Genomic DNA, 13,694 nt, shown 5'->3' on the forward strand with positions numbered 1-13,694 from the left:
ATGTGCTGTTCAAGCTCTTTGGAAGAAGCACAAAGAAACGGGCGACGTTGAGGATCGTAGACGCAGACACAAGTGGTCTTCATGGAAGCGCTGCAGCCAAAAAGCCTCCGACATGGAAACAAGGCCAAGCCACTCAACGATGCACGAACACATAGGAACTGGGCTGCAGAGAAATGGCAGCAGGTGCTCTGGACTGATGAGTCAGAATGTGAAATATTTGGCTGCAGCAGAAGGCAGTTTGTTCGCCGAAGGGCTGGAGAGCGCTACGATAATGAGTGTCTGCAGGCAGCATTGAAGCATGCTGGAGGTTCCTTCAAGTTTGGGGCTGCATTTCTGCAAATGGAGTTTGAGATTTGGTCAGGATTAATGGTGTCCTCAATGCTGACAAATACAGGCAGATACTTATCCATCATGCAATACCATCAGGGAGGCGTATGATTGGCCCCAAATGTATTCTGCAGCAGGACAATGACCCCAAACATGCAGCCAATGTCATTAAGAACTATCTTCAGGGTGAAGAAGAACAAGAAGTCCTGGAAGTGATGGTATGGCCCCCACAGAGCCCTGATCTCAACATTATGGAGTCTGTCTGGGATTACATGAAGAGACAGAAGGATCTGAGGAAGCCTACATCCACAGAAGATCTGTGGTTAGTTCTCCAACATGTTTGGAACAACCTACCAGCCGAGTTCCTTCAGAAACTGTGTGCAAGTGTACCGAGAAGAACTGATGCTGTTTAGAAGGCAAAGAGTGGTCACACCAGATATTGATCTGATTTAGATTTCTCTTCTGTTCATTCACTTCATTTTGTTCATTGATGGAAATAAAATAAAACTTAAAATAAAATAAACTATTAACACAGTTTACAGCATTTTTTTCACACCTGCCTAAAACTTTTGCACAGTACTGTATATCTATATTTATATATACAAATGCAATACATAAAATAATAGTAATTATGATTTTATTACCATTTCCATCAGGTTTCCAGGATGCAGCTACCCAGGTTGTTGCTAGGGGTGTGTCTGTGGTTGCTATGCATTACGGAGGTCTTGACTGCAACCTTTAAGTTGGCTCTGATTGGTCCCTGGTCATGTGACCCCATGTTCTCCCGAGCGATGCCGACGGCCGCAGCTAACCTGGCATTGTCACGGTTACGCAGTGACAACGGCCTCAGCAGAGGATACTGGTACGATGTCAAACTGCTGGACGAAGACTGCTCCGCCTCCAAAGGTTCGTCAGCCAATCGACAGAAGGGCAGATTGTCCAATGATTGAATTAGTTGATTCAATCAATGAAATTAGTTTATGAAACAGAGAAGTAACACAGGCTCTAAATTCAGACTGTTTATGAAACTGTTTTTACATTTTGTTGATTAATCTGATCATTTAGGAGTTAAGAACACAAAATAAAAAACAACCTTTCAGACTTTAAGACTCAAGAAGTTCAAACTTCGTTTGAAATTTTTGGGTTTTTTTCAGCACTTACAGAACTCGGGGAGATGGAGGGCTATGGCCACGCCTACATTGGACCATTTAACCCCGCCCTCTGTCACGCTGCTTCCTTATTGGCTCAGCATTGGGAGGCGGGGCTAGCCTCTCCCGGCTGCCTGGATGCTGATTGGCCGAACCTTCCTCCCATCACTCCTCCCAGCAGAGTCCTCTTCACCGTGCTCAGGTTCTTCCGCTGGGCGCATGTTGCTGTCATCTCAGGTAAGTGGTCGTGGCCTCACAGTATGGGGCGTGGTCTGACAGAAGGGATGTCACTTTTGACCGAACCTATGGGGATGAGTCGCTGTAGAGGGTGTTGTCTAAAGTGAGTATGATGTCACTGTAGAGGGCGTGGTCTACATGTGAATATGATGTGCGTGGTCTAACCTTAGGGGTCTTACATTGGATGCTGTCATTATAGAGGTCGTTGTCGCGGCCTTGGGGGCGTGGTCTTATTTCTTTTTTCAGTTATGTGAAAATAATAATAATTAGTTTTTCTTTGTTATAATTGTTATTTGTTCAGCTCCGTCCGACCTATGGGAGAGCACCGGACAGGAAGTGGCCTCGGCGCTCAGGGCTCTTGGCTTGCCGATTGGTCCTGTGGTTACCATGGAAACAAAGAACAACGGCGGACCTCGAGAGGCACTCAAAGCGATCAAAGAGGCAGACAAGGTCAAAGGTCAGAGCTAAGGATTAAACTATAGACTGTAAAAACACTTGATGTAGCCTGTGGTTTCTTGACTGCGTAAATGAAGCCAAAATATGGTCACCATCATGTTGGTTTTCTGGAGCCAGAAGTGACCATATATGGATGAGAAGGTGGAGCTGTAGAGGAGCGAGGAGTTAGCAAATGCCAAGTTGTCAAAGCTTAACGGTCCGTGTCTGTGGCTGATCCATTAACTCCTGAATGAGCTGGTTTAACTTCGTGTTTCCCACAGAGGAGATTCTGTTTGTGACGATGACTGACTGCAGGTGTTTATTTATCAGACTAAAGAAGCAGTGGACTCGCTGCTCACTTGCTCGATAGCAGCGGGTGAACACATAACGGGAAACATAAAATAACTGATCTTCTTATCACTACAGTCCGCTGTAATCTCTCCAGGGAAACTCCTGACTCCTCCGACGAATAAGTAATGTAAATAAATAAACACTGAACAGGCTAACAAGCCAGCTATGGCCTGGTACTTAGTGCTAAAAACAGTTCAACAAGTTGTGTAGCAATACAATATAATTTCACTCACTGAAAAGCTGAAGCACAGACTTCTTGAACTTGTAGATAGTTCCATAAATCACACAGTTATAGAAAAAATTCACCCCCAGTACATTTGTCTTGAACAGTAAAATTCACTATTTAAAACAGAACTGTTTTGTGCAGCAGCCTGTAAACATGTTTATTTCTGCTGCAAAACATTTTCCCATTTTTAGCCCTTCCACATTGGCTTCATTTTTCCCACTGGAAGTAGATACTTGGATTAAATATGTTTAAAAGGTTTAAGATAAAGAAAAGAAAATGAGAATATATGTTCCTGCCGTTACTTCCTAAATGTGACATCACAGGAGAATTCATTTAACATCCTTTATTATCAGCAGATTTACGTCTCGAACATTAAACACTGAAGAACTTCTTCTTCTCTCTTTTGCAGTGGTGATCATGTGCATGACCTCTGTCCTGATTGGCGGAGAGGACCAGAGAGAGCTCCTATTGGCTGCCCTGGACATGGGAATGGTTTCTGGTGGTTATGTGTTTATTCCATACGACGCCCTACTGTACGCCATGCCCTACCAGGTGATCACTTAAATACAAACTGATCAATAACTTCACGAAACTCTTTCTACAACTTACAATCAGAGCTTTTCTCTGAAGTTCCACCTGTGACCTGAGGGGGCGCTGCTCCCTCTTCACCTCTGAATACTGAAGCAAACTGTTTTAAACATTTGTTACTAAATAACACATCACACAGGAAGTCCTCCTCCACAATAAAGTTAATCTCGTCTGTTCAATCAGGAGACAGTATTCCCTCAGCTGACCAATAGCACGCAGCTTCGTCATGCCTACAGCGCCGTTCTCACCGTTACCATGGCGTCTGACCAAAATTTCTACGAAGCGTTTCATCAGGCTCAAATAAAGCGAGAGATCCGCTCTGCTGTGGCCGCCACGGAGGTAACACACTACAGGAAGATACACAACTGTTAGTACACACAAGAGAAAGTAACACAACTGTTAGTACACATGTTATTATTAATGTATATTACTGCTTTATTGTTGTCATTGTGAAATATTGTCAGTGAATTCACACTTTTGTTATCCTGTTCTTTCTGAATATTCTTCTTCTGTACGTTTTTCACCTTGTTGCTCCTCCTGCATACTTTGTGCTACAGAAACCGTTCAGCTGTCAAATTGTTCAGCTCCGTCAGCACATGTATGCTATCACTTTTCACATTTCTACTCTTTATACTTTCTACGATATTCAGCATTTTCCACAACATTTTTACAATGAAAACAGATGGGAAAAATGTTCCACTTCACTTGAACTCATTTAACTTTGTAATGCTATAACTTCAGCATACTTTCACTTCATTTTTGCTTTAAAATGTTCACACTTCTTTCAACCTGTATTCAGCTTTTTGCTATGTTTTACAGTTTTTGAATTACCACTGTCTAAGTTATATGATGTTTTTAGCCTTTTCAGATTTTAATTGTGTATTGTGCAGAATGTTCCGGGCCAGAGTGGATGATGTCATCAGAGTGGGAGGGATCTTTAAAATATTTCAAACTGCTTCCAAACTAATCGCTGCTCAGCCCACAACTTTCACTCCACACACATAATTTAAATAAATCTTCTATCACTGATTGAAATGGATCTATAGTTTTGGCACAATAATAATACTAATAATAAATTTTATTTGATGGCGCCTTTCAAGTCACCCAAGGTCGCCTTACAGAGCATTTAAGCATAAAATAAAACATCAAACATTATTAAAACCAGACATCAACCTAAAACAAGTGTAGTGCACAGTGTCAGAGTGAATATGTCAGTTTGAACAGGTGGGTTTTGAGTTTGGATTTGAAGGTTGTGATGGAGTCTGACTGTCTCATGTGTGGGGGGAGGGAGTTCCATAGTCTGGGTGCCGAGCAGCTGAAGGCTCGGGCACCCATGGTGCTGAGGCATGATGTGGGGATGGTTAATAGTCCAGCAGAGGCTGAGCGGAAGGTGCGGGAGGGGCTGTGATCTTGGAGGAGGTCGCAGAGGTAAGAAGGGGCTAGGAGAGCTTTGTATGTGAGGAGGAGGTTTTTGTATTGGATGCGGTATTGTACCTGGAGCCAGTGAAGTTGGATGAGAATAGGGGTGATGTGGTCAGACGATTTGGTGCGGGTGATGATCCGGGCGGCCAAGTTCTGAATAATTTGTAGTCTGTTGATGAGTTTGGCGGGGAGTCCGGTGAGGAGGGCATTGCAGTAGTCAAGGCGGGAAGTGACAAATGAATGAACCAGGATTTCGGTGCTGGATTGGGACAGTGATGGGCGGAGTCTGGAGATGTTTCAGAGGTGGAAGAAGGCAGTGCGGGTGACAAGTGCCCAAAAACGCCCCATCTACCATAATGTTAAACTTGACTTCAACTTCCTCAGGTGAACCACTTTGGAGCTTGTTTGTATTTCTCTGTGGGGCCCTCATTTCTGGCATCACAGACCTAACCCTAACAGACACACGTTCAGCAGACGCTCTACATGCTCACAGTTTCATTCTTTTGCCCCTTAAAATGAGCACTATTTAGAGGCATGTTTTCTGCTTTTCTGCTCTTAAATCTGCTGTCTCAGCTGTCTAAGCCGTTCAATGCTTGTATCTCCAGCTGTTTGAGAGGAGCACACACACACACACACACACACACACACACACACACTATTTAAATTTCTTTCCACCTTTTTATAAGGATTTTGTTGCAGGTAACATTTCTATCTGTTTGCCTCTTTTTCTCTCCCTCTCTATATCTCTCCACCTCTCTCATTCCATCTCTCTCTCTGTTTTTCTGCGTCACTCTTACTTTTTGTCTCTCTCTCATCTTTCTTCCTCCGTTTAGTCTCTCCTCCTTCGTTATTCTCTCCATGTCTTCTGTTTTTTTTGTTCAGTGCAGTCAATCGTTCAACAGCTTTCAGCAGTGTTTTGCAATTGCATTTCAGCCTTCAGCTTTCAGCATGCCCACGCATCTTCTGAAGGAGGAAGGAAATTGTAGTCGATATAATTGCTATTATATTCAGAATAATTCAAATGAACACATTACCCCTGTAGTATAATCAATGTGTTTATATACGGTGAGTGAATAAGTTAATGTACTGTAGTTATATATAACCTGTTGTCCTGTAGTATAATAATGTGTTTATATACTGTGAATGAATGAGTTACTGATATAGAATCTGTTGACTTAAATTATGAATATGTTCATTAATAATAGCTGTTTATCTTTCATCTATTTATCACATTAAACATGACGTTTGATACATTTTGTCCTGAATTTTGTCTGCAGGTGTCCCCAGTCTTTGGGACCATCTTCAACATGGTGTACTTTGTTGCTAAGGCGGTGGAGGAGCGTCGTCAGGCAGGGGGCGGGCACTGGGTGACAGGCAATCAGCTCGTCCAATCAGATGGAGGCTTCGACTTCCAGGGTTTCAATCAGGTCGGAAACTTTTCAACATTTAAGTCAGAAATATGATAGACAAGGATCAGGATCAGGATCAGGATCAAGATCAGGATAAGGGTAATGATCAGAATCAGGATGATGATCAGGATAAGGATCAGGATCAAGATTAGGATAGTGATCAGAATCAGGATGAGGATAAGGATCAGGATCAGGATCAAGATTAGGATAAGGATAAAGATAAGGATAAGGATCAAGATTAGGATAGTGATCAGAATCAGGATGATGATAAGGATTAGGGTCAGGATGAGGATCAGGATCAGGATCAGGATCAAGATTAGGATAAGGATCAAGATTAGGATAGTGATCAGAATTAGGATGAGGATAAGGATCAGGATCAGGATCAAGATTAGGATAAGGATAAAGATAAGGATTAGGATCAAGATTAGGATAAGGATAAAGATAAGGATTAGGATCAAGATTAGGCTAGTGATCAGAATCAGGATGATGATCAGGATGAGGGTCAGGATGAGGATAAGGATCAGGATCAAGATTAGGATAAGGGTAATGATCAGAATCAGGATGATGATCAGGATCAAGATTAGGATCAGGATCAAGATAAGGATAGTGATCAGAATCAGGATGAGGATAAGGATCAGGATCAGGATCAAGATTAGGATAGTGATCAGAATCAGGATGATGATAATGATCAGGATCAGGATCAAGATTAGGATAAGGATAAATATAAGGATAAGGATCAAGATTAGGATAGTGATCAGAATCAGGATGATGATAAGGATCAGGATCAGGATCAAGATTAGGATAAGGATAAATATAAGGATAAGGATCAAGATTAGGATAAGGATCAAGATTAGGATAGTGATCAGAATCAGGATGAGGATAAGGATCAGGATCAGGATCAAGATTAGGATAGTGATCAGAATCAGGATGAGGATAAGGATCAGGATCAGGATCAAGATTAGGATAAGGATAAAGATAAGGATTAGGATCAAGATTAGGATAGTGATTAGAATCAGGATGATGATCAGGATGAGGGTCAGGATGAGGATAAGGATCAGGATTAGGATCAAGATTAGGATAAGGATAAAGATTAGGATAGTGATCAGAATCAGGATGAGGATAAGGATCAGGATCAGGATCAAGATTAGGATAAGGATAAAGATTAGGATAAGGATCAAGATTAGGATAGTGATCAGAATCAGGATGAGGATAAGGATCAGGATCAGGATCAAGATTAGGATAGTGATCAGAATCAGGATGAGGATAAGGATCAGGATCAGGATCAAGATTAGGATAAGGATAAAGATAAGGATTAGGATCAAGATTAGGATAGTGATCAGAATCAGGATGATGATCAGGATGAGGGTCAGGATGAGGATAAGGATCAGGATTAGGATCAAGATTAGGATAAGGATAAAGATTAGGATAGTGATCAGAATCAGGATGAGGATAAGGATCAGGATCAGGATCAAGATTAGGATAAGGATAAAGATAAGGATTAGGATCAAGATTAGGATAGTGATCAGAATCAGGATGCTGATCAGGATGAGGGTCAGGATGAGGATAAGGATCAGGATCAAGATTAGGATAAGGATGAGGATCCTCTTTAATTTGTTTTTGTTTCAGTCACAAGATAACAAATAACTGACATGATAAAGATGATGTCAGCTTCGCCCTCTTTTTCAGGTGCTGTATGGAGGTAAAGAGGGGCGTGGCCTTCAGGCCAGGTATGTGGTGTTGGACAGCGATGGTGACCAACTCGTGCCCACTCACTCACTCGCTCCGTCCCACACAGACGGGATGGTTGGAGGTCTGAGAAGGCTGAGTCGCTCTTTCACCTTCCCTGGAGGAAAACCCCCCACAGCCAGCTTCTGCTGGTTCGACCCAGAGGAGGCCTGCAGCGGGGGTGCGTTCACTGACCTACTGGGAGGGTGGGAACTTTGTCTGATGTAAATTTAGTACATTGTCTGCAGTTGGTGAGTTCACTGACCTAAAGGGAGGGTGGGAACTTTGTCCAATGCAGGGGTCTCCAACCCTTCTCCTGGAGAGCTACCTTCCTGCATGTTCTAGGTTTAGGTGTTAGAGTACGGAGAAACCTAAAACATGCAGGAAGGTAGCTCTCCAGGAGAAGGGTTGGAGACCCTGGTCTGATGTCTTTTAAGGGCTGAGTCAGTGATGAGGTGTTCAGGTGCTGCTGGGAAAATTCAGATCTTGTAATTTGCAGGAAGAGTTACACATTTAAACGTTTTAATGATTTAAACATTTTAACGATTTTTCTGCAGGTTTGGACTCAATGACGATGTTCTTCCTCTTCCTGTTGCTCTGTGTTCTGATTGGAGCTTTACTCTTCTGGATCAAGTGAACACAGACACACACACACACACGCGTAGTCCTGTCAGTCAGTCTGTCTGACCATCAAAAATCATTTAAATTATTTAGTGATGAACTTTAAACCTGATCAGCGCTAATAATAAAAATGTTTGTAATACTAACAATATTACTACTTCTGATGTGTTACAAAAGTAATACTGTGTATGTGTACAGGAAGTACAAGAGATCGAAGAACATCACCAAACTGATCCTGACGCTTGATGACATCGTTTTCATCGACACACAAGTCAGCAGGAAGGTCAGACACTGTACAGCAAACAGTACTTTCTACTGGTAGTAGTACTACTGTCACTTTCTACTGGTACCACTGATTACTCTTTATAGAAGTACACCATCTCATACAGATATCAATACTACTATTTACTCTTTAGCCTGCTACTTGTACTACCAATTACTCTTTATATAGGTAAAAGTACTACTACCTATAATTTATACTACTACTACAAATACTACTATCTGTTTATAACTTTAAAAGTACTACTGATGACTCTTGATACTGCTACCAGTACTACCACTTACTATATATAACCAGTTATAGTACTTAAATGCGTCCAGTAATCGATTTCACCCAGTACTCTGCAGTGCTTGTAGTGTTTGTAGTAGGACCAGCAGTTAAAACAGTACACAGTACAGTATATCATTTTGTTGATGTTGTTGTTTTGTTGACGTTTTTATTGTTTTTGTTTTTGTTGATATTGGGTTTTTTTTTACCTTATAATTTTGTTGATGTTGTTTTTGTTGACATTGTTGTTATTGTTGATGTTGACGTTGCTGTTATTGTTTTTGTTGACCTTGTCAACGTTGGTGATTTGGTTGTTGATTTTTTTAGAAACTGAATGACGAGTCAATCATGAGGAGTCTTCTGGAAATTAAAACTCCGTTTCGGTCGATTGCTCGAAGTTACATCCTGACAACACCTGAGAGCTCCAACATCGGAATACTGGAGGTACAATACTGCACCTGTACCTATCTGTTTACCTTCACCTGTCTGTTTACTCGTACCTGTCTCTTTACCTGTACCTGAGGGTGTTCTACAAACCAGTTCAACATACCAGGCTTTCTTTGTTTAAGCTGGTCCAAAGCCTGAAGCACCAGTGAGAGATAACAGGTATCATGGAGGTGGTTATGAACTTTCTCTGTTAACGCAGAGCTTCAGGCTCTGAGCACTCACAGAAAAAGGGGCGTTTACACGTCATTTGATGAGTCTGCAGCCCTAAAAGGAGCGATCATCGGCTGTCTTAACAAACTTAAGTATTTGGCCAAATATGATATAATTTATTGATTTGATATAATCTGTGATAAATATCTACAGACTAATCAATTCTATCATCTGTGTTTCAGCTTTAAAAGGGACCTTAGGAAATTAGGACCAAACATAAAAACGCAATCCAGTGTCTTTAGCTTCTGTGTCCTCATTGCTCTTCTACTGTTTGGATGATCTGCTGGAATTTAAAGTGTTAATTTTACCTGAAGCAAACAGGTAAAAAGAGAAGGGGTGGAGGGGGGTTGCTTTATCTTCATCACTAGAATGCATAGGCTCTGTGATGTGTTTATACAGTATGTACTACTGTACCTGCACGGCTTCGTGCACATAATCTCAGCTGAGGATCTATATAAACTGAAGAACATCGTCAGGACCTTATTAATGATTAATGAGCGTTACAGCCGATTTAAGCCAAAACCCTGAACATGACCTGGTCATAACCAGGTGAGCTTTGCAGAGTATGTTACCATGGTGATCTAGATAGGTTAGAAGAGAGCCAGCTTCGTGACACTGAAAACTCTAGATTCAGGCTCAACAGACCTGGTTTACCTACTAATCTCAGTTTGTTGTACACCCCTCTGTTCTTTTACCTGTCCATTTACCTGTATACATTCCTTATTGCTCTGATGTTTCTAGGGCGACTGGGTTTGGCTAAAGAAGATTCCAGTTGAAAAGACCATAACAGCTGTTAAACAAAACACTCAGAGTCTGTTCAGCCAGGTATGACAAACGCTAATCAAACATCAAAGTTTCTTATTAAGATAAATACACTTTAATTACAGAGCAGATACTCAGTAGATAACAGTATAATAAATACCTCTTCTGGTTTTTGTATATGTATGTCTATATACACACACATATATATATAATATACACTACCAGTCAAAAGTTTGGACACATTTTCTCATACAAGTGAATGGGAAAGTATGTCCAAACTTTTGACTGGTAGTGTATATATGTCTATATATATATAGATATATTTGTGTGTGTGTGTGTGTGTGTGTGTGTGTAAGGGGTATATAGGTGTGTGTATGAGAACACAGTGTGTACACATAGGTAGGAAGTTACATTAAGTGGATCAGGGGCAGGCTGGTCTCATTCGGTCTGAATAAAACTTTATTGTACGGACCTTCTTTCCTGTGCAGCTGAGGGACATGAGACACGAGAACCTAAACCTGTACGTCGGTCTGTTCCTCGACTCCGGGATCTTTGCTCTGGTTGTAGAACACTGTCCTCGAGGAAGTCTGGCAGACCTGCTGGCTGATGGAAACATGAGGCTGGACTGGATGTTCAAGAGTTCCCTGCTCATGGACCTAATCAAGGTACTAGTACTGTTATTACTGCTAATACTGCTACTGCTACGACTGCTACTGCTGCTACTACTACTGCTTATACTACTGCTACTGCTACTGCTGCTACTGCTACTACTGCTACTACTGCTGCTGCTATTACTGCTAATACTGCTACTGCTACGACTGCTACTGCTGCTACTACTACTGCTTATACTACTGCTACTGCTACTACTGCTACTGCTACTACTGCTGCTGCTATTACTGCTGATACTGCTACTGCTACTGCTACTACTGCTACTACTGCTTATACTACTGCTACTGCTGCTACTGCTACTGCTACTACTGCTTATACTACTGCTACTGCTACTACTGCTTATACTACTGCTACTGCTACTACTGCTACTGCTGCTACTGCTACTACTGCTAATACTGCTACTACTGCTACTGCTTTTACTGCTAATACTGCTACTGCTACGACTGCTACTGCTGCTACTGCTACTGCTAATACTGCTATTGCTATTACTGCTCATACTCCTACTGCTACTGCTTATACTACTGCTTATACTACTATTACTACTGCTACTACTGCTACTGCTGCTACTGCTACTACTGCTCATACTGCTACTCCTATTACTGCTATTACTGCTACTGCTAATACTGCTACTGCTACTGCTGCTACTGCTATTACTGCTAATATTGCTAATACTGCTATTACTGCTAATACTGCTACTACTGCTAATACTGCCACTTCTACTGCTACTACTGCTAATACTGCTACTACTGCTCATACTGCTACTGCTACTCCTATTACTGCTATTACTGCTACTGCTAATACTGCTACTGCTAATACTGCTACTGCTACTACTACTGCTTATACTACTGCTTATACTACTACTACTACTACTGCTACTGCTACTGCTAATACTAATACTTAAATCATTTTGGAAAATGATAAATCATTTGGGCCCCAAGAGAGTTAAAAAAAATCCTGATGGTCCTGGAAAATGGATCCTCTGTCTTTGATACTGAATCTGTTTTGAAAAAATGGGAAACTGATTTTGGTTCATTGTTTTCTGGAAGTATCTGCCCAAACAAGTGGGATGATTGTTTTCTTGCAAATAGATGTTTAAAATAATATGGAGGCTAATATGCAGCAAGATTCCTATTACCCCAATCAATGCTTAAATGTTTGTTTTCTGGGTGTACATAAAAACGCCCCTAAACATGCTATTTATAGTGACATGGGCTGGGAACCATGTGACATGCGGCATAAGTGACATGTTGCGACTGAGGAACAGATTGATTAACATGCCAGATAACAGACTAACTAAGAACAACTTTCTCTGGGATCTCGAACAACTATCATTGGGCGAGGGAGCTTTCAAAAGAATTTGATTTCTCCAATTTACATACAGAAACAAAGTATCATGTAGTGTCATTCACATTAAAACAATTCTAACAGAAATGGTCTGAAGAAGTCTTAAATAAACCAAAGTTAGGGACATATTGTTTGATCAAAGAGAGTTACCATACAGAGCTTTATGTCACCCTGAACCTAACCTGAGCACAGAGGTCTGTCCTGGCCCAGCTGAGCGGCGCTATCCTGCCTCTGGCTCTGGAAACGGGTGGCTTTCACTGTATTCCACAGGAGGAAAGAAAGTGTTCCCTCTGTGATCTGGGAGTCGAAAATGAAATGCACTTTTTGTTTTACTGTCTTCTGTATCACGATCTAAGATGTCACCTTTTCAGCAAAATGTCTGTAGACTTTCCTGATTAGTTTTTCCATGTCTGATGAATGCAGACTTCAGTACCTATTCACACATGAAGTGTTTCAGTTGGCTGAGTTTGTGTGAAAGGCTTTCCAACAGCGTAGTAGGACACTTCATCTTTGGTGTTTCTCATGCTTTATTAGACATTGTTTGACATATTTGGAGATGTAACTGCTCTTTTGATCTCATTCTGTCTTTGCTCTCGTTTGTTTTGTGTGTAGGGTCTTGTAAGCTCATGTGGGCTGGGCACATTTGTACATGAGACGATGAAATAAATCAATAATTAACTAACTAACTAACTAACTAACAAACTAACTACTGCGACTACTGCTAAGCATCTCCATGACTCCTTTAAACATTAACCTTCAAAAAGAAAGTAAAGCAAAGTTCTGTGTTTCCTTGGCTTGAACATCTTTATTTACTGATACTGAGTGCAGCTTTCTGTGTGTGTCAGGGGATGAAGTACCTTCACCTGCGAGGTTTGAGCCATGGTCGCCTGAAGTCCACAAACTGTTTAGTCGATGGACGCTTCGTTCTGAAAATCACAGACTACGGACTTCCCATGATCCTCCACTCCCAGAACCTGAACCTTCAAGAGGACCCGCAAGGTAAAAACTTAACACAAAAACTAAGTTTGTTTCATTGTCAAACTGTAAACATGCAGCTGAAGGTCGGTGCTAACCTGTCTGTCTACTAGTCTTTCTCTACCTGAGGCAGACAGGTAGACATGACAACTGAGTTGATCTGAAACTGAAACAAGCTGAAGGTTTTCAACAGCAAGAATTATTTCTGATTTACAGAAAAACTGTCTCTCTCTCTCTCTGTGTCTGTCTCT

The 13,694-nt window shown here is 41.4% G+C and overlaps 1 protein-coding gene across 1 annotated transcript in view; it reads left to right on the forward strand.

The window, feature by feature from the left end:
- The window catches only part of LOC138600640 (retinal guanylyl cyclase 2-like), a 34,875-nt gene that overhangs the window by 5,643 nt on the left and 15,538 nt on the right, over positions 1–13,694 (forward strand). Inside the window, exons 2-14 of the mRNA XM_069672104.1 lie at positions 984–1,233; positions 1,482–1,712; positions 2,014–2,169; positions 3,134–3,276; positions 3,496–3,651; positions 6,012–6,161; positions 7,830–8,049; positions 8,426–8,501; positions 8,688–8,772; positions 9,364–9,480; positions 10,435–10,518; positions 10,944–11,120; positions 13,314–13,467. Coding sequence (XP_069528205.1) covers positions 993–1,233; positions 1,482–1,712; positions 2,014–2,169; positions 3,134–3,276; positions 3,496–3,651; positions 6,012–6,161; positions 7,830–8,049; positions 8,426–8,501; positions 8,688–8,772; positions 9,364–9,480; positions 10,435–10,518; positions 10,944–11,120; positions 13,314–13,467 — 1,990 coding nt within the window. The 5' untranslated portion in view covers positions 984–992. The remainder of the gene's footprint in view (positions 1–983; positions 1,234–1,481; positions 1,713–2,013; positions 2,170–3,133; positions 3,277–3,495; positions 3,652–6,011; positions 6,162–7,829; positions 8,050–8,425; positions 8,502–8,687; positions 8,773–9,363; positions 9,481–10,434; positions 10,519–10,943; positions 11,121–13,313; positions 13,468–13,694) is intronic.

This window comes from Semicossyphus pulcher, unplaced genomic scaffold (genome assembly GCF_022749685.1).
Source record: "Semicossyphus pulcher isolate SPU_LCO1_2020_fin unplaced genomic scaffold, fSemPul1.0.p SCAF_21, whole genome shotgun sequence".
In the NCBI taxonomy this organism is placed as follows: domain Eukaryota; kingdom Metazoa; phylum Chordata; class Actinopteri; order Labriformes; family Labridae; genus Semicossyphus; species Semicossyphus pulcher.